This window comes from Penicillium nucicola (assembly GCF_028828085.1).
Source record: "Penicillium nucicola strain IBT 29836 chromosome Unknown utg000010l, whole genome shotgun sequence".
Taxonomy (NCBI): Eukaryota; Fungi; Ascomycota; class Eurotiomycetes; order Eurotiales; family Aspergillaceae; genus Penicillium; species Penicillium nucicola.
In genome coordinates, this window is record NW_026643134.1 from 192296 (window position 1) to 215657 (window position 23362).

Below are 23362 nucleotides of genomic sequence, written 5' to 3' on the forward strand. Positions count from 1 at the left end.
AAGCCCCATACTTCTCCTGCTCCAACGCCTGTTTCAGGGAAAGCGTAGCAAAAAGATCCAGCGCAAGATATTGCCATCCAGCAATAACAGTCTGACGAAACAAGAAGCGACCTCGCGACGGTTCCGTCAGACCCCTGCGCTGATAATAAGCCGGTTGCTTCGGGGCATTTCTAATTTGCCAGGGGGTATTGATTCCTCTTGGCTGATAAAACAGTCGAACAACATAATAAAGACGCGAAATTCCGTAGCCGGCTTCGACAGGTAGATCAGAGACGTCTTTCGGGTTGAAGAGTAACCAATTGAAAGATTGGAGGACGATTGTCAATGTCAGACGTGCAAATTCACACCATATAAAACCAGGGCCTAGCTCTGCTGCTAGATGTATGGCATTGTAGGCGATCCATATTGAGCCCGGAATTGAGAAGTAGCGAATATTTGATCGCTTTGGCGTGGTTAAAAGTAAGATTGCTGGAAGTAGGCAATGGATTGTATATAGAATGAGAAGTGCTGGAATCTTTGGATATTTGATTCTTTCCATTGTCAGCAGAGTAGGGGCCCTTTCAATAGGAAGTTGAGTCAACTAAATTGATTGGCAATCTTTCACGTGAGATGGAGGTTGGTGCCTTGGTTGTCAGGCCAACTTATCACTTGCTTGGCTTGTTGGGCTCTGAGATGGTTGAAATATGGAATTTGGGCCTGTCATTCTACTCAGAGGCTCTACAGAGACTACTGTGCTATATCGGGGATTAAGATTTCCATATCAGATATTAACGAGCTAAGTAGTATACAACCCTTGTCCCTTGGGACCAACAACACTCCTGGGAGTATGATGAACATGCGAACGATCATCCTGTGAATGATAGTTCAACGAGTCATCGTCCCTGGATCTCGATTCTTCTAATCGCGTGAGTGGAAATTCACTGTCCATCTCGTCCATCCGTTTCGTCGTATTACTCTTGCTTAGAATAGGACCACTCACTGGCTGAGTGGTGTATTCAGCATTGGCAGTATTGAACAAAGATGGAAAGATAGCCTTGAGGATCGGCCGAAGCATAGGTGCGCATGCATTTGCAATGGCAAGCGCCGGCTCGGTAACGCTCCAGAAGGCAGCCCAAATCATAGAGTATGGGAGGTCGAGGAAATCGACTGCTGTGAGGACTTTGATACGGATGATTGTGATGGAGGAAATGCTGCATGATTAGTATTTGCGAAAACAGCTCGAGAGGATAGAGCTAACTCACAATATTCCCAGCCCGAAGATGCTGCACAGTGCCATCTTAGTCGCGATAGACATCTGTAATTTCCAGATGAACCGGACGGGCAGTACCATGATCATTAAGTCTGTGAGAAGATTGAATACGCCAATTGTTGTGAAAGCAACATTCTGGTTTCCACAATGACCGGGTAGCGTTGGATTCCAGTTTCTCTGAAAGGGTGTACATAGGAGGAAGATCTGGAGCAAACTTCCAGTCCAGTATGCAACAGCGGCGCCCATGCAGACCCACGTCAATATTCGAAACTCCGGGGTGACAAAGATGCGCAGATAGAGGAAAAGGTAGGAGAATTTGGCCAGGACCATGGCGTTGTAATACACAAGTTGGTATATGATGAGCATCTTCAGCATCACCACTGTATTCTCCGGTGGAATCTGCTTAATATGGTGGCGCATGCCAAGGCGAGCATAGCGATAATGCATTGCAAGCATTCCATATGTATGAAGCAGAGCAGCGACGCAGAACACATCATCCCACCATATTTTGCTTTTGCGAATGTGGCGCGACACAAATCGTAATGCCACTAATATTGTAGCAACGGTAACCAGAATCGTATTGGCGATAAGACCGTCGCGGACGATGGGGAATGTGAAAACATTGTATAGATGCATAGTTTAAGGTTATGACATCTGCTTCGACAGAATATAGTAAGCGAAAGAACCCGACCAGGATCATTTGATATAAGTTCAAAGATTCCAGCAGCTACAGACATTTTTACATCGATCTGCAGGGGCCGCTGTGTCTTCAGACCGTACTTTTGATCGCGATGGAGTCGAATGATTCAGAGATCCCGTTCTGATTGGCACGGGAATAAGCTAAAACACTAGCTGGGGCCAAATGTGAGAAAATGACCTTGTTAAAATGACAGTCCCCGCCATGTCAGCTCTAGTCGGGCTCTAGCCAGGAGACTAAGTAGAAGGCTAAGCAACAAAATGGGCCTGCCAAGCGCGATTCGGAGGCGGTTAGGGCTTTTTGTCCCGTCAGCCGGAGTGATTCCGGATTCTTCAAGTTTGCCCCCTGTTGTTTTCCTGGCATTAATTTTTTGAAACCCTTCAATCGTTCTTCAAAAGTTCAACATGGATGAATATGATTATATTATTGTCGGTGCAGGCATTGGCGGTCTTGTTCTAGCCAACCGACTGAGCGAAGATGCTTCTGTCAATGTCCTCCTCATTGAAGCTGGTGCGAATCGTATGGGAGATCCCCGTATCGATACTCCTGGCTTCTTGAGTACAATGTATGGCAATCCAGACTTTGACTGGGATTATATGAGTGTTCCTCAGGTACGCTCCATTTGTTTCTTTATCGTGTACAAAGCTCAATGATACATAGGTCCATGTAAACAACCGGCAAATTGGTCAGCCACGAGGCCGTGTCGTTGGTGGTTCCTCTGCCATGAATTTTTCTTTGTCCGTTTATCCCACTGCGTCAAATTTCGAGAGCTGGAAGGCACTGGGCAATGCAGGCTGGGGTGCGGAGGATATGGCACCCTATCTTCGCAAGTTCCACACGTACACCCCACCCAGCGACGCCACAGCAGAGCTGCTTGGTACCAATCGCTACATGAAGACCGAAAATCAAGGTTCTGATGGGCCTGTCCCGGTATCTCTACCGGATGTGTATGGCGAGTTTAACAAATCATGGGATAGGACATTTGAACAATTGGGCTGGCAAACAGATGCCGACCCAATCCAGGGCCAAAAGCTGGGCGCCTTTACCAGCCCTCTAACAGTTGATCCTAAGATGGGCAAAAGAGGATATGCTGCAGCTTACTATTCTCCTGAAGTTGCGGCACGGCCAAACCTGCGACTGCTCACAGAGACAACTGTTGAAAATGTTCTTCTTGCCCAAGAAGATGGTGATATGATTGCAAGAGGTGTGCAGGTCAAGTCTAAGGACGGCCAGTACCAGATCACCGCCAAGAGAGAAGTGATCCTTTGCGGAGGCAGCTTGAACACTCCTCAGCTGCTTGAACTGTCTGGAATAGGAAATGCAGACCTCCTCAAGAGTCACAATATCCCAGTCATTATTGACAACCCAGCCGTAGGTGAGAATCTGCAGGACCACGCTCTGTCCACCATCAACTTTGAAGTTGCAGAGAATCAGATCTCGGGTGATATCATGCGCAATCCGGAGGTCGTCCAAGCACTGATCAAACTCTACGAAGAGACGAATGGTGGCCCGCTGTCGGGCATGCCAATCAGCACGGCCTATCTTCCCTTTGTGGATGGAAAGGGCGCTGTTTCTAGAGAGCAAATTGACGGTCTACTCTCCACGCACCTCGACGGAACAGATGTTTCAGCGAGCCTACAAGTGCAATATAGCCACCTCCGCGAGATCCTCCTCCACAATGAAGATACCTCCTCACACTACCTCTTCATGCCTGCTCAGATCCAGATGAACGCAGGCAAGACAACTATATCTGATGTCTTGGCCAAGACCCTCCCAGAAAACTACATCTCCATCTTGGTCTTGAACAGTCACCCATTCTCTCGCGGTTCAGTCCACATCTCCTCTGCGAAGAGCGAAGATAAGCCAATTTATGATCCCAACTTCCTCTCCCCCCCCCTTGATCTCGAGATTATGGCAAGACAGTTGCAGTTCCTGGACCGTGTGGTGGGGACCGCACCCTTCTCTACTCTCCTCAAGCCAGGAAAGCGGATGCCTGAACACGCAAAGGACTTGAACGATCTGGACCACGCAAAGGAGATTGTCAAGGAACGCCTGTTTACATGCTTCCACCCCGCTGGATCGTGTGCCATGTTGCCACAGGAGAGTGGAGGCGTGGTCGACTCCGAGCTGAAGGTGTATGGCACGAGAAATCTGCGAGTTGTGGATGCCAGTATCTTCCCTCTTGAGCCAAGTGGAAACATCCAGGCTGCTGTGTATGCAGTTGCCGAGAAGGCGGCCGATTTGATTAAAGCTAGAAGCTAGAGTGAGAATTGCTTCATAGATAAACATGGTTCAATTTGGGGGTTGATGAGCTTGGATCCGTTTGCTGGCATATCACCGCAAAATGTCCAAATCTTCTATAAAGAAAACACGATATTTTCCAGTTGACTGTGAAATATTTTTTTACAGCAATTTTTAAATCTCAACAGGATTCGCCGGTCGCGCAATTACACGACCTTTTTCTTTACTGTACTCATTGTCCACGGAGCTTAAAAATGCGTTGGAATATTTCGAGCTCAAGGAAATTAGTTGGAAACCCCGGCGGCTATCCCTTCTCTTGCCACGGTTTTTCGAATGCCCGCGATGCTCACTGACGTCGTATTTCAAAAATGGTTTTTTAAGGGGCTGGTTGTTGTGACTGAAGATCAACGTAGCTAGTCTGACTTTTCGACATCGATCGAAAGCCTGCTTGAAGATTGGAGGCCAGATTGGTGGATCTCCCCCAACTTAGATATTGGTGGCAAGCTGGGCTCATTGATTGCTCGAGAGAAGCCTACGACATCTAATCAACACAGGGAGTAGTCGCCGACCTGGGATGGCAAATGGAGCTTTCCAAACTCGCCTCACTCATGACCTCAATACCCTGCACAATCCAGTGTCCTCTTTTCCGTACTCTCCGAAGACTCCGCCATGTCAACGACATATTATTCTTTATAGAATGAGAGGCGTTAGTACGACATTGATCGCGATTGAGCATATGTTTTTCGGAAAGAAAAGTTCGATGCCATATTATAGATTTGATTTGATATGCCTTAAAAGCTTGAACATAGCAAGTAGATTTTACTACGAGAGACGATGTTAGGTGTTCTAAATTTTCATTCTGATTGCTTCAGAAACCATAAAGATATATATACCACTGAAATAATAGTTTTATATCACGTTTTGAAGCCGAAGTTTCGATAAAAGACATTCAGAATCAACCACGCCCCCCAAAACTTCTGCGCAAACGTTTCCATGACATGTCGAATGTGCTCTTCTCGGATCACAGAAGGACTGGCCATGTTGATACGAGTGAAGAGCTGTAGATCTGGAAATTTCTTCTGGTCAACCTCACGACTCAGTGCCATAGTTCGGTCCTCCGAGAAAGCAAACGAGGTGCCCAGAATCACATATAGGCGACTTGCCCAATGTTGCTCTCCAGACTTCCAGTCCCCCTTCAACCACCGTAGTTGTATTGCCCAAGGTTTTTTTCAAAGACTCATATATTGACCGTACTTCTCCTGAACAGTTACTCGAGCGCTTTTCCCACTCACAGCGTGAATACAGCCATCGTTCCCTGCAGCCAGGTGTGATAAAAGACGGTCGACAACAACATCTACAGGAACTTCATCTATCTGGGCCTGTAGCTCCGGTGCTTCGAACTGCGTCACGAGATTCCACCTGCGATATGGTTCCAGCGCCATTATTGTGGCTAACACCGTGGAAGGACTTGAAAAACGCATGTTGTATCCCGGAAATGGAAAGCGCTGGGCTGGTCCAACGATTGAGGGACGGACAATCAAGAGTTTTTCTTTCGCGTCAGATTGACAAAAGCGGTGCAATAACAGTCGTTCCGTCAAATGTTTCGCATAGGCATATGCCCATGGGAAGTCTTCACTTTCGTATGCCTGGCTTGTACCGAGCTTCTTCACGTCGTTCCACTCGTCAATGGGATTTCCTTGGGTTTTAAGACAATAAAAGTCTTCTTGAACATCCAAATCAGAGCCAGTTACTTTGCTGGGAGCATGAAGGTGGGCATTCGCCGTACGGTCTCTAAATCCGCTTTTGAGAGCCCCAGATCATGCATGAGTATGTCTCCTTCCATGACAGACAAATGGCCTGAGCCGCAAAGCTTCTATACCGTATCGACTGGCAACCACTCTGCCCATTTACGGCGAAGTTTCCTATGAGATGATAGTCAGATAGATTGCATGATTTTTTGAATATTATCAACAAACAACGTACTCCTCTCCCCCGCGACAAAGTAAGTAGACATGACATGTAGACGAACGGCTAAGCAGGCGATGTACAACAGCAGTTCCTAGAAACCGAGACCCTCCGGTGACTAGGATGGATTTGCCATCAAAGTAGTCCCACATTCTGAGGGATAGTATCAAAAGCGACAAGTGAGAAAAGTGAGAAGAGATGTGTGTATGTATGCGGTTTGGTGGGGGAGTAAAGAAAGTGTAGCGTTTTATGCTGAATCTATGAAGATGAGACGTATTTATAGCTGGGGGACTAGAATCCGACGAACCTATTCTCAATCCTCACCTGGTCGATCACATAAAATGAAGCAGTGTAGACTGAAAGAGCGCTTACGTCTGATTCGCTGGAATTTAGGTCAGGCGTTCAATACATGTATGTATATATGTTGAGTATGTACGTTGACCGTGCTATTGGCACATAAGCTAGCTCAATGTATATGATAATCCCCCTTGCATGTATTCTGTAAGGCGAAGCATACTCTATCTCTTACTGTACTCCTTTGCTGTACGATCATCCGAGATCATGGATGAAAGACAAGATACCCACTCCGCTACATTTATAAGTCCCAATCGATCGAACTTTATCAACAAGTCTGCCCAGGGCATTGGACAACATGATACAGTGCCTTAATGAATTCTGGGTTATGGGTGACTTGATCATCAGTATCAAGTTTGTTTTTGCAGACGTGTGAAGGAAACACGGTAAATCTTTCATTCAGGACAGAGGTCTATCAACCGAACCAGACCCAATCCTTCAGCTGGTGTGTTTCGCCGGAGACATTGTTTACATCATTCTAACATCGGTTTAGCAGGGGATAAGTTGGATGCTACGTAAAGCGATCGCCTTCGCCATCATTAAACTTCACATATCGGAATACACCCAAAATGGCCCTGACCCCTCGCAATGCGTGCCAGAAACTATGATTTCCCAGACAGCAACTGGTGGTCTTGCTGGGACGACAGAAAAGCGAATTTTGGACTGGAGTTGGCAGGACCATACGGACTATATCTTTGGTTCTCAAACATCACAGTCGGTTTATTGAGGGCTCCCCTGATCAAGAGAAAATTGTTCGACCTGCTTTTGAACTGCAAATAGAAACCAAAGACGAAAGAATTGTAGATTCCTTACAAGGCAAGATACTCCCCGACGGAATGAAAACAGAAGGGGCTCACTTATGGGATTTGGATTGTGCAGTCTTCTTTGTTGTCACATAAATCCGTGGTCGACATCATTTTTCATGACGTAGTGCTGATCGTTCTTAGACTATCAAGTTGGTTGATGTTAACGTTAATGTTAAAGTTAAACTGCAACTGAACTTGAGAGCCCCTGGAGTTTCACTTCAAGCCGAACCTTGGAAGAATCTTTGATGAGTTTTGGATGGCTAAATGCCGGCTAATAAAGAATAGGAGCCGAACAATAAGGTAGTCAACTATAAGTTATAAGTTAAGTTCAGTCAACTTGGAAGTATACGTTCACGTGACGGGAGGGGATTAGTCACCCGAAGACGTGATGGCGACCCATGCTTCCATCATCACTTGGGCTTTGACTCTTCAGGACATAACTTAACCCTAAACACTTCACACTTGACTAGTTTAACCCCTAGTGCTCTGGATCAGCAGCCAACCCCTCTCTATTTCGTCACTCCGTCCCGTAGTCTCCATCTTTTCTCTGCGATGCTCTGCCGACTGCCGATCTTATACATACACAACCGACGAGGATCGCCCTGATTCGCGTTCTCTCATACGATGGAAGAGAGCTGTACAGTAGATGATTGTCGATGAGCAATTCTGTGGAGAAATGAGACCACAGCTCCCCTCATGTCTGGATCCTGGATGCCCGAGGCCAAATCGGACTATATAGCTGCCCGGAGGGGTTCTGCCATAGAAGCAACAGAGCAAAAGAAAACCTTTGAAAATGAAATTTCAACTGGGAACTCTGCTGGCAGCGAGCCTAGTCGCAGCCAAACAACCAAACATTCTCTTCGTCCTAACCGACGACCAGGGCAAATATGTCGGGGGACTGGAGCATATGCCCAAACTACAGGTATGGACGATACCAAACCAAGCAGCCAGATACAATCTTAATATCCATATAGTCCACGCTAGTTGAACAAGGAACAAGCTACTCCAAACACTTCTGTTCAATCGCCCTCTGCTGTCCCTCCCGCGCAAACCTCTGGACAGGCCGCATGCCACACAATACCAACGTAACGGACGTGGGCCTTCCCTACGGCGGCTACCCCAAAGTCGTATCAGCCGGCTGGAATGACAACTATCTGCCCCTCTGGATGCAAGATGCAGGCTACAACACATACTACGTCGGCAAGCTCTGGAACGCGCACACAGAAGACAACTACAACAAACCCTACGCACGCGGCTTCAACGGTTCAGACTTCCTCCTGGACCCATACACATACAGGTACTGGTTCGCACGGATGACCCGCAATGGCAACACCCCAGTCAAATACGACGGCAATTACTCGACCGATGTGATCGCCGAAAAGGCAGCCGGGTTCATTGATGAAGCCGTCAAGCAGGATAGACCGTGGATGCTAACTGTGGCACCAAATGCGCCGCATTCAAATGGATCGCACGATTCAACACGGGACGCGAACTGGTTCGGGGAGCCTGAGTTTGCGCCTCGACATGCGGGTCTCTTCAAGGACCTCAAGGCGCCGCGAGACGAGAGTTTCAATACGCGTATTGAAAATGCGGTTAGCTGGGTGGATAATCTGCAGGAATTGAATCAGACCGTCATTGATTACATTGATGAGTTTCAGCGGTGTCGGCTGCGTGCGTTGCAGGCTGTCGATGATATGATAGGAGATTTGGTTGACAAGTTGGATAAGTTGGGGGAGCTGGACAATACTTATATCTTCTTTTCAACGGACAATGGGTATCATCTTGGGCAGCATCGGATGCAGCCGGGGAAAAATTGTGGCTATGGTGAGTTCAGCTGGTCTTTGTTCTGTTCGGATTGGACTAACTTGTATCTAGAAACTGATATTAATGTCCCTTTGATCGTGCGAGGACCTGGCATTGGAAAAAACCAGACACTGGATGCTATCACAAGTCATACCGATCTTGCACCGACATTCTTGTCCCTGGCTGGGGCTACGAGAGAGGGTCTGGATGGGAAGAAGATTCCCACAACTGTTGCTGCCAGTACGGCAGATAACAGGACCGAGCATGTTGCCATTGAGTACTGGGGATTGGTAAGTCCAGCAGTTTATGGAAGTCGACACAGATTCTGATTGTAAATCCAGGCTGTTCCAGAAGGAATCTACGGATATGCCAGTGACAAACTCCAACAACCTCACAACAGTTACGAAAACAACACCTACAAAGCTATCAGGCTACACTCAAACGATTATAGCCTATACTACTCGGTATGGTGCTCCAACGAGAAGGAGTTTTTTGACCTCAAGGTAAGCCCAATCCACTCATCTCCCACCAACATGTCTGAACCCAAAGCTCACAAAAAACCAGGGCGACCCTCATCAAACCAAAAACCTAGGAACACATCCCGCAAAACAAAGCTACACCATTGCCCAACGCAAACTGCCCCAGATCCTGAACCGCCTCGATGCCCTAATGCTAGTGCTGAAGTCCTGTGAAGGCGACGCCTGCCGGTACCCTTGGCGTCAGCTCCACCCAGCAGGAAAGGTCAATAGTCTGGCAGATGCACTAGATTCTGGCTTTGACACGTTCTACGAGAATCAGCCGAAGGTCTCGTTCTCGTCTTGTGAGAAAGGGTATATTATTTCCGCTGAAGGGCCGCAGAAGTATCATGCTTATGGAACTACGAGTGCCGAGAAGAGGAGCTGGGGTTGGAGTTGGGATGATACTTTTGGTGGATGGTAACTGTCTAAATATGCTCATACATGACATGACGTCTTCAATTAGCGGATAGGACTAAAATGCATGACTTGTATTCGCACGCTGTCATTCTCGATCGAGACTATAGATAGAAAGAAAAGAAATTGAAGATTGAAACGCCAGACACGGTCCGGAATATGCATTATTGCTACTTTTAAAGCCCGAAAACAACTTCTGACTTCACTTTTGTTCTTTACAGTTTACTGGCTTTCGGCCTTGGTCGTCAGCTGCTCGATGTCAACCTTGGCACTGAGACCGCCGTTGGAGGTAACGGCCTCGGAGGTGCCGGTCAGCTGCTCGAGAGCCTGCAGGTCATCATTGGTGAGGGTGTTGGAGCGGATAGGACGGAAAGGGGCGGGAGAGCCAGCGCGGGAGGCGAGGAACTAGGGTCAGGTTAGTGATATATATCAAGGTGAGAGTAATCAAAGAGGACTTACCGAGCTGGCAGCGCTGAGCAGCGCAATCAGAGAGGCCTGGACCACATCCTGGTGGATACCAACACCCCACACTTGCTCGTTGCTACCGGCTGCTGTGCAGTGAATGTATGTGACAGCCTTGACGTCACGTCCGAGACCGATAGAGTGCTCCTTGTAGTCGCGGACATCCAGGTCAATGCCCAGAGTTGACAGAGCAGTAGCCAGGGAGGAAATAGCACCAGCGCCGACACCGGTGACGGCATGCTGAACGTTATCAATCTCGATAACACCAGTGAAGCGACGCTTAAGGTTCTTAGTGTTGAGGGCCTTGCCAGGCTCAGGGGGAGCAGGGGACTGCGAGCGGTCGGTGGTAATGCTGTAGTCGACCAAGTTGAAGCGGGGGTTGGACTTGAGGTGGTAAGCCTCCTCGAAGAGGTTGACGATCTCGCTGGGTTTCAGCTCTCTGCTGACAGACTCGGTCTTTTCCTGCACGATCTTGCTGAACTCGACCTGGAGTGCGCGGGGGAGATCCAGCTCCAGACTGCGCAGAATGATCCAGGCGGCGCCACCCTTGCCACTCTGGGAGTTGACGCGAATGACGGCCTCGTAGGTACGGCCGATATCTTGAGGGTCCAGGGGCAGGTAGGGAATGACCCACTCGGTTTCCTCGTCCTTTCCTCGGCCCTCCTCGCGGAGCTTGAAGCCCTTCTTGATGGCGTCTTGGTGACTTCCGGAGAAGGCCACCGGGGTGAGGATACCTCCATAAGGCCAGCGCTCGTTCACGGGAATCTTATTGCTCTCCTCTACCACCTTGATGATGGAGTTGATATCTGAGAAGTCGACCTTGGGTGAGACACCTTGTGTGTACAGGTTCAGAGCCAGTGTGACCAGATCGACGTTTCCAGTACGCTCGCCGTTGCCGAACAGAGTACCCTCGACTCGATCAGCACCGGCCATTTGTGCCAGTTCAGCAGCGGCAACAGCGCAGCCACGGTCGTTATGGGGGTGAACTGAAACGACAAACTTCTCGCGCTCGGTCATGTTTGTGCAGAAGTACTCGACCTGATCGGCAAAGACGTTGGGGGTAGCCATCTCGACGGTGGCGGGCAAGTTGAAGATAATAGGCTGCTCGACAGTAGGCTCCCAGGCTTCCTTCACAGCCTGGCAAACCTCGACAGCGAATTCGGGCTCGGTATCGGAGAAGGTCTCGGGGGAGAATTCGAATTGCCACTCGGTACCAGCCTGGGAGGGGTCATCCTTGGTGATGGAGCGGGCATACTTGGTGCAGCGGACAGCCATTTCCAGACTCTGCTTGCGATCCATGTTGAAGATAATGCGACGGAAACAAGGGCTTGTGGCGAGGTAGATGTGCAGGATGGCCTTCTTGGCGCCCTTCAGGGAGTCGACTGTGCGACGGATGAGGTCCTCACGACAGGGAGACAGGACCTGCAGGCAAACATCATCGGGGGTGAGACCGGGCTCTTCGACCAGACGGCGCGTGAAGTCAAAATCGATCTGGGACGCGGACGGGAACGACACTTCGATTTCCTTGTAACCGATTTCAACGAGCATCTTAAAAAAGCGGTATTTGGCATTGAGATCCTATACCACAGTCAGTATACACTCATTTCAGGATGAATGGTGAATCATACCATTGGGTCGGGCAGAGATTGGTTGCCATCGCGCAGATCGGTGGCCATCCAGCGAGGAGGCTTATCAATGATCTTGTTAGGCCATTGACGGTTCGGCAGGTTCAGAGGCTTGAACGCCTTGTACTTTTTTGAGGGGTCCTTGAGCCTAGACTGGTCAGCACCGCATAACATTGATCTGTAGACATGACATACATCGGCATGGCGGAGTGGCGGGGTACCGCGGGGGGAGGAATTTGATAAGAAGATCTGGAAGTGTAGTCGGCCAGGCAGACTCGGTACGCAGAAGAATCAACTTGGGAATATTCCAAGATCAGAACACAGAGTCTTTATAGAAAAGAAAGTCGAAGCCAATGAAGAATGGGGAATATGCTGTGACTCAAAAGTCGATCATGACGAGTTTTCGGCGCCGACAGCGGAGTCACGTGATATGCAAGTCGAGCGAAGGGCGTGAGGATCGAGAGATGAGTGGCGGAGCAGTTGTCGGGCCTGTTGTTCTGCTTTTCAAGGATTGAATCTTGAATTTGACTCCCTTTGCAGCCCTTACAGATCAGAATGGGCTCTTCTTGCACGCCTACAGGGGCCCGAACTCGGAGGCGGTTTCTCGCCTGAGGCATCTATTCCGAGGATAGCCGCGCGGGCGAAGAGAGAAGAAGAGATGGTCTCCGTCAATCAGAAACTGGACGGTGGAATGGACAAGATGAAAAGGGGAATGTGGAAATTATACAGTCGAATTGGAAATGGGAATATCGTGGGTAGTACAGGCGCTCATATCAAATGACTTCCAGGATGTTATACAAAGTTCTTCTCCAAGTCCACCAATAGCGAGTGAACCTCATCTACCTTGAGCTTAACGGCTCGAGGGTTGTGCAGCGCATGGTCGCCCAGTTTGGTTTTGAGCAGCGTTTGGAGCTGGCCATCCGGGTCGGTCTTGCTTTGCATCTGTCCCGTAATGTCGACAGTGATACCACCATCGGCAAGATCGCGCGACCCCAGAATGAAAATGAGGTTATAATGCATCTGCTTGGCACGCTGGATCTTCTTTCCCAAAGTCTGCGCACTGGCATCAACGTCAACCAGGAAAGTCGAATCGACAGACGACAACGGACGCGGCGGCTGGGCACTGCCGTCGTTCAGCAATGCGCGGAACCCAGAGAACTTGGCTGCCGCTTCCTTGGCCTGCTGCAACACAGCTTCATCTTGATTGACAGTCAAGATGATAGCCTGACGTGGAGAGAGCCAGAAGGGCCAATGTCCGCCGTGTTCTTCAATAAGCAGAGCCAAAAAGCGCTCCAAGGAGCCAAAGATGGCACGGTGAATCATGACCGGAGTTGCAACTCCAGGCGTAGCAGGGTTGTAGTCCGGCTCGCCCTCTGCGACCTGATACTCAAGCTCAAAGCGCTGGGGCAGATTCATGTCCAATTGAATGGTAGACAACTGGTGGAACTTGCCAGCTTGGTCCTGGAGCTGAATATCGATCTTAGGGCCGTAGAAAGCACCGTCGCCTTCGTTCAGAGCCCATTCGCGCCCAGTGCTATCCAACGCCTCCCGTAACTGGGTCTCGGTATTATCCCACATCTCCATCGTCCCAATATAATCCGTCTCCGGCCGAGTGGACAGCACCAATCGGTACGGTCCGAGTCCGAAGGTCTTCATAGCCATGTCGACGAATCCCAACGCCGAAGCAATCTCCGCCTTGATTTGCTGCGGGCGACAGAAAATGTGTCCGTCATCTTGATGGAAGCGGCGCACTCGCGTGAGACCGGTCAAAGATCCGGACACTTCATTACGGTGCAGAGGGCTGAAATCTGCATAGCGCACCGGCATATCGCGATACGAGTGGTTCTGTGATTTGAAGAGCAGGCAGTGACCGGGACAGTTCATTGGCTTCAATCCGTATGACTCGTCCTCACCGATCTCGCCCTCGGCTTCGCCGCTAGCTCCACGACCGGTAACCTCATACATGTCATCTTTGTAGTTCTGCCAGTGGCCCGATATTTCCCATAGTGATCGTTTGTAGATGGTTGGTGTCAGGACTTCACGGAAGCCGTATTGAAGGTATTGAGTGCGGAGGAAGGAGATGAGTTTGTTGACGACGTGAGTGCCATTGGGCAGGAAGAGAGGAGATCCGGGGCTATAAACGGAGGAGGTGAAGAGCTCCTGGGCAGTTCCGATAGCTCGATGATCGGTGGGAGGTATCGGAGTTTCGGGTTGCTTGGGGTCGGAACACGAGCAATTGCGAAGAGCTGTCGTGGATAACAATCGCGACCGAGGGAGATGCCGTGGCAGAGCTCTGTGGACTAGCAATGGCAATCGGGGCAATGGGCGCATTGTTGTTTGCGCTGAAGATTCTCGGCCGCATTTCCTGCCGATCTGATGATTCCCCCACCGCTTTGCAACTCGGGCAGTCAGCCCAGTTGCATATCTTCAAGGGCAACCTGGGAGCACAGTCTACACTTCGCTACGTCGGAAGGTCCTTGATGTCCAGCTGAAATGTTTACGCCATGTCTACAAAACAACCCAGCTCAGATCACCCAGCCTTGGGCGAGTCTTGGGTGATCGCGTCGTCGATCAAGGAGAGAGAAACCAACGAGAAAGCCCCGGTCACACCAAATCACAGCCCTCAAAAGAAGAGCAACTCGAAGATCGAGCAGTCATCGGAGTCACTGACTTCCTCGTCATCATGGATATCGGGCCCGGAGCTGATCATGCCCTCCATATGCGAGACGCCAAACCCAGAAAAGTCATGGGTAGAATATAGACAATCTCCGAGTCAGTCGGGCACGCCAAACATGAAGAAACGACGCAAAGTGCCAGTGCAAAGTGAAACCGCAGCGCAAGACCAGAAGATCGCCAAGGCTGGAGACGCTGGCTCGTCTCTAGCAACCGAAGACGACGTTGCGAAGGATAAGGTCGGGCTTGTGAACAGCACCCTTCTCCGAGGGGCTATTAATGCCGTTCTCGTTGCCCTGATCCTCCACCTGCTTGTCCTCCCAGAGCTTGTCTACCAAGCCAAAGACCTTTGCCGGCTGCCCAGCATCAAAGCTCTCTATCCCAGCAGCTGTATCACCTTGGCACCGACATATCCACCACAGACTTCATTCCAATCAGCAAGATCTCCCGAAGAACCTCTGTCCACCTCCCAGCGACAACTAGAGTCGATCTTTGACCTGTCCCTAGAAACCCTAACACCGCTATCAGGAATCCTGAAACAAAGCGAAAGCATGCTCTCCGACCTAGAAGCGCAACTGAGGACAACCTTTCCAGATGCCAAAAACGCGCTCGATCTCGAATTTCAAGGCAGCACGTCAGCCATGCAAGCCGCAGTCTGGGAATTCGATTCCCTCCGCGCAGATCTACGCTCAGCCATCGACAGCCTACTCGCAACACGGCCACCCGAGCCCGCCACAGGCACAGGCACAGTAGCAAGCGACATGCGACTGGCAATCCAAACGCGACGACGCGAAGAATACCTAGACAGACTGCGCAGCCAAATCCGCAGCAAAGCCGACTCTCTCCACACGCGCTTCACCACGCTGGACGACCACTTGGAAGCGATAGACGGAATCGTCACACGCGAAGACCGACGAAACCCCAGCCGAGCGATCAACCGCGACCACAACCCCGGAGACCGTCTCCATTCCGTGCTGGACTCGCTCGATCTCGGCACCATCGGGTCTTATTTCTTCCGGGCGCGATCGTCAGGAGCTGCATCGGCGTCGTCAGCTCAGGCTCAGGACCCTGCAGATGAACCCACCTCGATGGAGTCCACGCCATCGCCACGACCCGCCGCGACCTTGGCGCTGCTCCGTGTTGCGGCAACGCATCATCGTCCAGTTGCTGATTCGGTGTTGAGGTTGGCACGTCAATTGAGGGATGTGCAGCGTGCTGGGGTTGGGTCCACTTATTGACTGAGACCCCAAGACCTGCCCGAGACAAACTCGATACCAACCCACTACAGTACCCTGACTGACTCGCGACCCACTGGGTAGGGGTCCGAGTTGGATGGCTGTACTGTACATCATTGAGGATCATCTTGGATTCCTGGTCAAAGGATTGAAGGATCGAGTTGGTGTTACAGGTACAGTACTGTACATGATTGTACTGTACCATTCCTTGATAGCTGTGCATTTTTGATTTGATTTGATTTAGTTTGATTTATATTTGCAATTTGGTTGGAGCCTACGCATGGTCATTGGGAGTTCAAATTATTGGAGGATTCCCGCAGCGGACCCTGGAAATTCACGAAGATACATAACGAGTCATGACAATTTTACAATTACAAGTACAATTACAAGCCCAGAACCAAGTGTCAATCACTTTCCCTTGAACATCCAGAGAATAAACGAAAAAATCGGACCCGACACCCACTCAATGTATACAGTCGAAACCGACCGAATCGCAAAGCAACCAAACAAACCAAACAAACCAAGCACCCAACCACGGTTGCCCAATGCAACCAGTGTAAGCCAACCAATCCGACTACACTTGCCCTAATCAAAGAAATACAAGGCATCCACAGCCAATCCAGACCTGGCCAAGAGCATCAGTTCCAGGGTTTGAGCTCGGGGCTGGACACGGTATTGATGTCCGATTCACGGTGAGGTATTTTATCTGTATAGGCGAGTTGGAATGGTGGTTCGCATATGATTTAGTCATGCGGGCGGGCATGGGTTCCTGTACATTGTATGTTCCTGTCGCTGTTACTGTAGCTGTACTGTAGCTGTGGATGTAGGTAAAGGTAAAGGCAAAGGTAAGGTACAATAAAGATCAAAGTCAATATGTGTAGGTTTGATTTAGGTTGGAATGTGGAATGTGGATGCAATAAAGTGGGCAGATGCATGCACTATAGCTTCAGGTACTGTGTAGAGTTCGGGTTAACCGGCTAAGAGGCGGTGAATTTTTCTGGATCCAAGCCACTGTGGAATACACTGAGGGATTTATTGTTGATTTGGAGAAAAAATGTGTCAAAGACAAGAATTATTGCTCGTTGATAGTGGTATTCGCTAGATACAGAAATGTCCGCCCAAACAATCGCCAACCCTTACCAGCCCGGAAGCAATGGTGAAAAGAAGGCGTCGGGGAAAATAAGGACAAAGAAAAAAATAAAATAGGGTACATCATAGAAAACCATCCATCAAACCATTACCATATCCGGATCCAGCCCAGGTGTATTCCTCAATCGAGGCGCGTTTTCATTAAAATATGCATGACGGAAAACAAGCGCTCAGAGAATCATTTACAGCTGGAAGAATGCAGCAGCCAGAGCGAGCATGGACACAGGGCCCATGTAGCTGGCAGCCAAGCTGGAGGCCGCGTTGAAGGCGGGGCTGGAGCTGGCCGAGGCCGAGGCGCTAGTGCTGGTACCAGCGGAGCTGGAGGAGCCAGAGGAAGAGCCGGAGCCGGTCTCCGTGCTGCCACCGGTGCTGGAGGAGCCAGAGCTGGAGGAGCCGGAGCCGGTCTCGGTGGGACCGGCAGCGCTAGAGCTCTCAGAAGCTCCGGAGGCAGCAGAGCTGGAGGCACCGGTGCTAGCGGCGGTGGAAGAACCAGCAGCAGAGGCAGAGGCAGAGGCAGAGGCGGAGGAGCTCTGAGCGGCAGTCACCATGGTGGTAGGGGTGGAAGAAGCCTCGGTGGTGGGAGCCACACTGGCGGAAGTCTCAGTGGTGGTGGCAGCCGCAACCGAGGAAGTCTCGGCCGCGGAGGTCTCCGTGGTCGAGGTGGGAGCAGCCGAGGAGGTGGTGCTGCGGGCACTGACAGCGTTGGAGCCAGTGAACTTAATGGAGTCAGACGAGCCAGATTTGTCCGAGTAGGTATAGGACTCGGCCGGGTTGGCGTTCTTGATTTCGACGCTCTTGATGTACATGCTGAAGGGAGCAGCAGAGTAATCGGTAGCACCACCAGCCCAGGTGACGGTACCCGGCTGGTCGCTGGAGCCACCAGCCCAGATACCGATGCGGAGGTTCATGGGGGTCTGGGGGAAGCGAGTACCGCCCTTGGCATCGGCGTAGTTGACAGTGCGGATGGGGGTGCCGTCAATGGACCAGACGATGGCCTCCTTGGACCAGTTGATGGTGTACTTGTGGAAAACATCTTCCGGAGTAGCCAGAGCAACCCAAGTCGCACGATCATATGTGGTGGTATCACCCTTGCCGAAGTAGTTGGTCTCAATTTGTCCATTGTTACCACCAATACCCTCCTGTTGATTCGTTAGTGCCCATTCCGGACGTGGTTGGCAGGAGAAAGGTACATACCCAGTCAATCTCATCGAGGTCATCCGACTCGAGCACAATGGAGCTGACAATACCCTGACCGGGAGCAGTCTTCATCTCGACACTGATCTCACCGTAGAAGAAGTAGAAGTCGGTCTGGATGGTGGGAGCATCGCCCAACTTGTTGATGGTGAAGGCGGCGCCATTGCTACCACCAGTGTTGACCGTGCCGGCGGTGGTCTTCCACTTGCCCAAGGCATTGGACTGAGTGAAGTCAAAGACCAGGTCCGACTCGGTGGTACCAGGGTTCGCCGGGCAGGTTGCCTGGAGAGGGTTGCAGTCACTGAAGGTCTGGGCCACAGCAGGGGCCACGGCGAGAGCCGTGGCAACGAGCTTCATGAGGGAAGGCATGGTTGTGTGAAGGGTGGGAGAGAGAGAGAGGTGAGAAGAAGAAGAGAAGGAAAGTGGGAGAGGAGAGGATTAAAAGCACCAGAGCAGAGAAAAGTGGGTAAACACAAGAGCGCTGGGACAGAGCTCCGTGGACTCCGCTCTTTTATCTACAGTCCAAAGTACCCTCCAGTAGACACAATATGGCACTATTGTCTGTATCAGAGGCTAAAAGTGAGACTAAAAAAAGGAGGAGGCGGGATTGGCTTTGGGCCCTCCAGTACCCGGGGTGAGACACGGCTCAGTGGATCAGCCCCATGAGCTGGGGATCAAAGCTTGACATGCGTCTGGTAGGGCTTATTGGAGGCTGCATGACAATGCCTCTACTGTACATGGGTATTGCATATGGCATCTTGGTTTTTCTTTCTTTTTTGGAGGATTTTTCTCACTCTGTATACTGGACATACATCCAGTATCAACTGGAAAACAGCTCAGATCGATCCGATCTTCCACCGATCGGAATAAATTACCGCCATCCACTTGGCTTGACCATACGGTAATACGGTAATATGGCAATACATGAGAGTCAGCCGAGGTTTTCCTTTGGTCCCTGGAATTTCTGTCCCACAAATGAGAGCAAATGGCTGGACGTGAAACATTGACAGGGTCTTATCCCAAGGAAACGGACTTTCCATCCACGGGAGTCGATGTATCCTACCTGGATCCTACCATGCGACAAGTCTATTTTAGTACCCAGGCAGGAGTTCCTCGCTTATGATATCCAGAACATGCCCAAGGTGTCCCCGGTGGACATCAGATGACTCAAGAACCCGTCTGTGCTGTGAACGTGGCGTCGGAGTACGGACTGGCCTAGCGCCGATGTGACCCACTGCTTCTGCCTACTGAGAGTCAGACAAGAGCGAAGTGACTGGAAGAGAGACGGTCGCATAAGGGCTGTGTGAGACTTCTCACAGCCCCACACTAGGGTCGACTCGAAGTATATTATTAGAATGGCTGGGAAAGTGGTCTGAGAACCCCCCCCCTGGGTCGATGCAAGGGATCAATACTGTACTGTCGAGGCGCTTATACTACCGAAACACCTGGTGAGGCACCCTGGGGCACTTGGAGGCACCCAAGGTGATTACACGTCAATATGATCCTGGTTCGAGTCCGGGCCAGAGTATGGGGAAATGCAGGAACAGCCGTTGGGCCAATGATCAACGCATGGCCCGGTTTCTAATATATTGTATACTACGGTACGGAGTATAGCAACGGTCAAAGCGTAGAATCTGGAATTGCTCTTCTGAGGAACTGCCTGAACCCAGTGGTTCAGGGACAAACTTAGAAATTCCGACTTAAACTTCCACCTCCGCTGGACCAGTCAACTTAATATTAACCGTCTTGGTGAGGCTCCTGCGCGCAGCATCATACTGAACACCCTTCTTGCGCGGAGACGGAGAATCCCGACCAAGAACGGTGATGGCCTCAATGGCCACCGCAGGATGATACCCAAAGCGACCACTGATCTTCAACTTCCCATCGCGATACTGGAAGTGAACCTCGGTCGCACTCGGAACCTCAATCGACTCTCCATCGTCAAGGTACAAGTCGCCCTCGGCAGACCCATCAGCACCCGGCGCGATGAGAATCTCGAAGCCACGAGTGCGCAGCTCAGTCGTTGTCATCGCACCCTCGACACGCAAGGGAAGGATACGCCCACCCCGAATATGAATCGGAATATCAGTGATGGAGATGCCAGACAGGGTCTGCGTAGCCCCGGTCCCAACAACTTTCGCCCCGGTAAACCAATCATAGAACAAGTCATCCGGGAAATAAGCCTGGACAGAAGTACTACCCTCCTCGGAAACAGGCGAAACAAGAAGGCCCTCCCCATAGAAGAACTGCAACTCATTTCCAACAACATTGGCATCGCCTGGATAAACAAAGAACAGCGGCTGCAAGAACGGTACGCCCGTCAACGTCTGCTGATGGAAAGCAGTATACAAATAATCCAACAGCCGATACCGAATATCAATAATCTTCTTGGCGGCCTTCGTGACACTCTCCCAGCGATAGAATTCCTGCGGGATGGAGCCGAGTTGGTTGTGGTTACGATAGAATGGGCTGAAAGCGCCGAGCATGGCCCAGCGCGCGCAGAGTTCTTCGGTCGTGTTGCTTCCAAACCCGCAGACGTCGCTTCCCACCATGGGGATTTGGAAGATCGAGGCAAAGGCTAACATTTGGCCGATCGAGATGCGGTATTTGCCCCATTCGCTGAGATTGTCGCCGAGCCTGTTCTCTGTCGTTAGGATGAAGTTTGGGATAGAGGGGGCCATGGAGATTGGGAAGTCAATGGCTGGCTTACCAGTGCCCAACGTGTGATCCTGCTCCAGCAAAGGTACTGCGAGTAATGATGAGAGGACGGACATGAGGACGACGCTTGAGCATTGCTTCGCGGGATGCGGAGCTCATCACTAATTCTGTTAGACTGTCATTCGCCCAGGTACAGAATAGGAGAACATACTGGTCCCATAAAGGTTGTGAGTATCATACTCGGCATAGCCCTCTCCAGCATGAACAATATCAGTATCAATGGTCTTGTTACTGATTCCACCGGCCTCGTTAGCAATTTCATAAGGAGGGTTAATAAGATCCCGATCCTCAAGACCAATCTTCATTCCCTTTTTCCCTGCACCATTCGTGCCATGTCCATGGCTCCGAGAACCCAGACTCAGACTCCGCTGGACCTCCACGCCCCTCTTGACCCTCTTCGAGCTCGCAGGCTGGAAATCCCCAGGGAAACCAGGAATGCGCCGAGGCGGCTTCCGAACAGCCGGAGGCGCAGGTGGCAGGTCATTATCCAGCGCATACTGGGCCGGATTCTTGCAGGGGTATGGGCAGAAATTGGAGGCTTCGTTCATATCGATCCAGAGACCGTCGATGTCGACGCCGTCCGAGGCGCTGAAGAAGCGGGCGAATTCGTCGTTCCAGTATTCTTGTGTGTCGGGGTTGAACCAGTCTGGATAGACGGTTAAGCCTGGCCAGACGGCTCCTGTTCATTTTTAGTTGGCACTTTGTGAGGCATTCTTCCGGGGATATAAGGTACCTTCGTAAAGTTCTTTTTGGTCGCTGTCGCGGTAGAGGAAGATGCTTTGGTCGGAGCCTCGGTTGAATGCACCGTTGTCTAATATTTACTTGTTAGATATTGCATTGTGGGTGGAGATCATGATGGCCCTACCAGAGTGGCTAACAGCTGGGTCAACCATGACAATATACTTTTGATCGTGCTTATGCAGATACGAAACCAATTCCCGCATCTTGTGAATGGGGAATCGCGCAGGGTCAAGAGTGAACACTTTTCTGCCGTCCATGTAGTCGATATCAGTCCACATAGTCTCAAGTGGGATGCCAGCACGACTATAGTTGTAGACAGCTTCAGCGACATCGAAGGCATCCTGGTAGCCATAGCGACAATTGTGGAACTAGAAACGTTAAACTCCATTCAAAGAAAGTCAAAGACAAATGACGCAAACTCACACCAAAGGTCCAATAGCTCTGCATTACAGGGAGTCCAACAATCTCTGAATACTGCACACTGACATCCTTGGGTGTCGGACCAGCCATGAAGTAAAAGTCAAGAACACCGCCGAGAGTATTATACTCCAGATATTGTTTCCCATCATCACTCTTATCAACCTTGATATCCATACCATTAGAATTCAAGAAGAAAACAGCATGAGTGCCCTTCTCTCCACGATGATCAAGGTAGATCGGATGATCACCGTAGAGGTTCGTCCCAGATGGAACACCATAAGCATCTCGGTTCCACAGTGTCCGAGTATAATTGGTTGTCGGCAGACGCAGAGAATCCGTATGTTCACCAAGACCATAGAGGTTGGGATCATCCGGCAGCCACGTGCGCAGGTTCAGGTACTGAGATTGAAAGACGATGTTCGTACCAGTAGTATCGAAAAGCACTTCTTTTCCACGCAGTACCCTGAAAGAGAAGGGATTCTCCTTGTAGTCAAACTTGAGAACGGACTTTTTCTGGTGACCCTTCTGTCCGGTAGGACGAGGTACGACCGATTCAGGAACCTGGTAGACCTTTTCATCGGCATCATAGATCATAACATGGAGACGATCCTCTAGTATAGTATGCACATCAGCATCGGTCCAACTGAGATCTACTGTATAGCATGATAAAACATACCAGTCTGAGCCTCCACCAAAAGCTTAAGATTCGGCAGATCGGAACCATAAGTATTACAAGCATGTCCAGCCAAAGTCAAATCAGCCGTCAGAGTCTCCCCAAGCTGTTTAACATTGGAAGCCTTGTATCCAGGACACTCATCGAGTTTTGATCGTGAACCTAACACAGCAGCTCCCACGAGGGGGGCTAGAAAGAACAGCCCTTTCATGGTTACAATTGGACAAAGCACAACAGGAAGAAGTGGGCAAATTGGAAAGTGGCCCTGTGCATCTTTTAAACCCTGACCTGTGCAAGCATGGCAATGAGGGGAAATGTGGGAGGGGGGGTCATGGCGATGCAAGTGTTACATAGTGTATGAATTGAAGAGCCAATATGATTTGGAGGAGGTGCATTGTTCTATTGCTTGGAAGTACTGTAATGCG

General features: G+C 50.4%; 9 protein-coding genes across 9 annotated transcripts; 3 read left to right on the forward strand and 6 right to left on the reverse strand.

Annotated features, from left to right (window-relative positions):
- Positions 1 to 775: 775 nt before the first annotated feature.
- N7511_008596 (uncharacterized protein) lies at positions 776 to 1885 on the reverse strand (the record flags this gene model as incomplete). The annotated part of the gene is made up of 2 exons (XM_057130973.1): positions 776 to 1190; positions 1242 to 1885. The coding sequence occupies 2 exons, from the start codon at positions 1883 to 1885 to the stop codon at positions 776 to 778; spliced, it is 1059 nt and encodes a 352-aa protein (XP_056978961.1).
- A 465-nt stretch (positions 1886 to 2350) lies between these two features.
- On the forward strand, positions 2351 to 4208 carry N7511_008597 (GMC family oxidoreductase; the record flags this gene model as incomplete). The annotated part of the gene is made up of 2 exons (XM_057130974.1): positions 2351 to 2557; positions 2607 to 4208. The coding sequence occupies 2 exons, from the start codon at positions 2351 to 2353 to the stop codon at positions 4206 to 4208; spliced, it is 1809 nt and encodes a 602-aa protein (XP_056978962.1).
- Positions 4209 to 5101: 893 nt separating this feature from the next.
- N7511_008598 (uncharacterized protein) lies at positions 5102 to 6304 on the reverse strand (the record flags this gene model as incomplete). The annotated part of the gene is made up of 4 exons (XM_057130975.1): positions 5102 to 5380; positions 5480 to 5987; positions 6099 to 6109; positions 6164 to 6304. The coding sequence occupies 4 exons, from the start codon at positions 6302 to 6304 to the stop codon at positions 5102 to 5104; spliced, it is 939 nt and encodes a 312-aa protein (XP_056978963.1).
- Positions 6305 to 8105: 1801 nt separating this feature from the next.
- Positions 8106 to 10054, forward strand: N7511_008599 (sulfatase family protein; the record flags this gene model as incomplete). Its single annotated transcript, XM_057130976.1, has 5 exons — positions 8106 to 8234; positions 8287 to 9136; positions 9188 to 9405; positions 9457 to 9618; positions 9680 to 10054. The coding sequence occupies 5 exons, from the start codon at positions 8106 to 8108 to the stop codon at positions 10052 to 10054; spliced, it is 1734 nt and encodes a 577-aa protein (XP_056978964.1).
- Positions 10055 to 10269: 215 nt separating this feature from the next.
- Positions 10270 to 12337, reverse strand: N7511_008600 (2-isopropylmalate synthase; the record flags this gene model as incomplete). Its single annotated transcript, XM_057130977.1, has 4 exons — positions 10270 to 10452; positions 10507 to 12087; positions 12138 to 12282; positions 12330 to 12337. 4 exons carry the CDS (start codon positions 12335 to 12337, stop codon positions 10270 to 10272), a joined length of 1917 nt encoding a protein of 638 aa, XP_056978965.1.
- A 589-nt stretch (positions 12338 to 12926) lies between these two features.
- N7511_008601 (threonine--tRNA ligase MST1) lies at positions 12927 to 14465 on the reverse strand (the record flags this gene model as incomplete). The annotated part of the gene is made up of 1 exon (XM_057130978.1): positions 12927 to 14465. One exon carries the CDS (start codon positions 14463 to 14465, stop codon positions 12927 to 12929), a length of 1539 nt encoding a protein of 512 aa, XP_056978966.1.
- A 173-nt stretch (positions 14466 to 14638) lies between these two features.
- On the forward strand, positions 14639 to 16045 carry N7511_008602 (uncharacterized protein; the record flags this gene model as incomplete). Its single annotated transcript, XM_057130979.1, has 1 exon — positions 14639 to 16045. The coding sequence occupies one exon, from the start codon at positions 14639 to 14641 to the stop codon at positions 16043 to 16045; it is 1407 nt and encodes a 468-aa protein (XP_056978967.1).
- A 1328-nt stretch (positions 16046 to 17373) lies between these two features.
- On the reverse strand, positions 17374 to 18754 carry N7511_008603 (glycoside hydrolase family 16 protein; the record flags this gene model as incomplete). Its single annotated transcript, XM_057130980.1, has 2 exons — positions 17374 to 18330; positions 18386 to 18754. The coding sequence occupies 2 exons, from the start codon at positions 18752 to 18754 to the stop codon at positions 17374 to 17376; spliced, it is 1326 nt and encodes a 441-aa protein (XP_056978968.1).
- A 1331-nt stretch (positions 18755 to 20085) lies between these two features.
- Positions 20086 to 23148, reverse strand: agdC (putative alpha-glucosidase; the record flags this gene model as incomplete). The annotated part of the gene is made up of 7 exons (XM_057130981.1): positions 20086 to 21022; positions 21096 to 21204; positions 21255 to 21782; positions 21837 to 21914; positions 21969 to 22212; positions 22268 to 22875; positions 22941 to 23148. The coding sequence occupies 7 exons, from the start codon at positions 23146 to 23148 to the stop codon at positions 20086 to 20088; spliced, it is 2712 nt and encodes a 903-aa protein (XP_056978969.1).
- Positions 23149 to 23362: the final 214 nt, after the last annotated feature.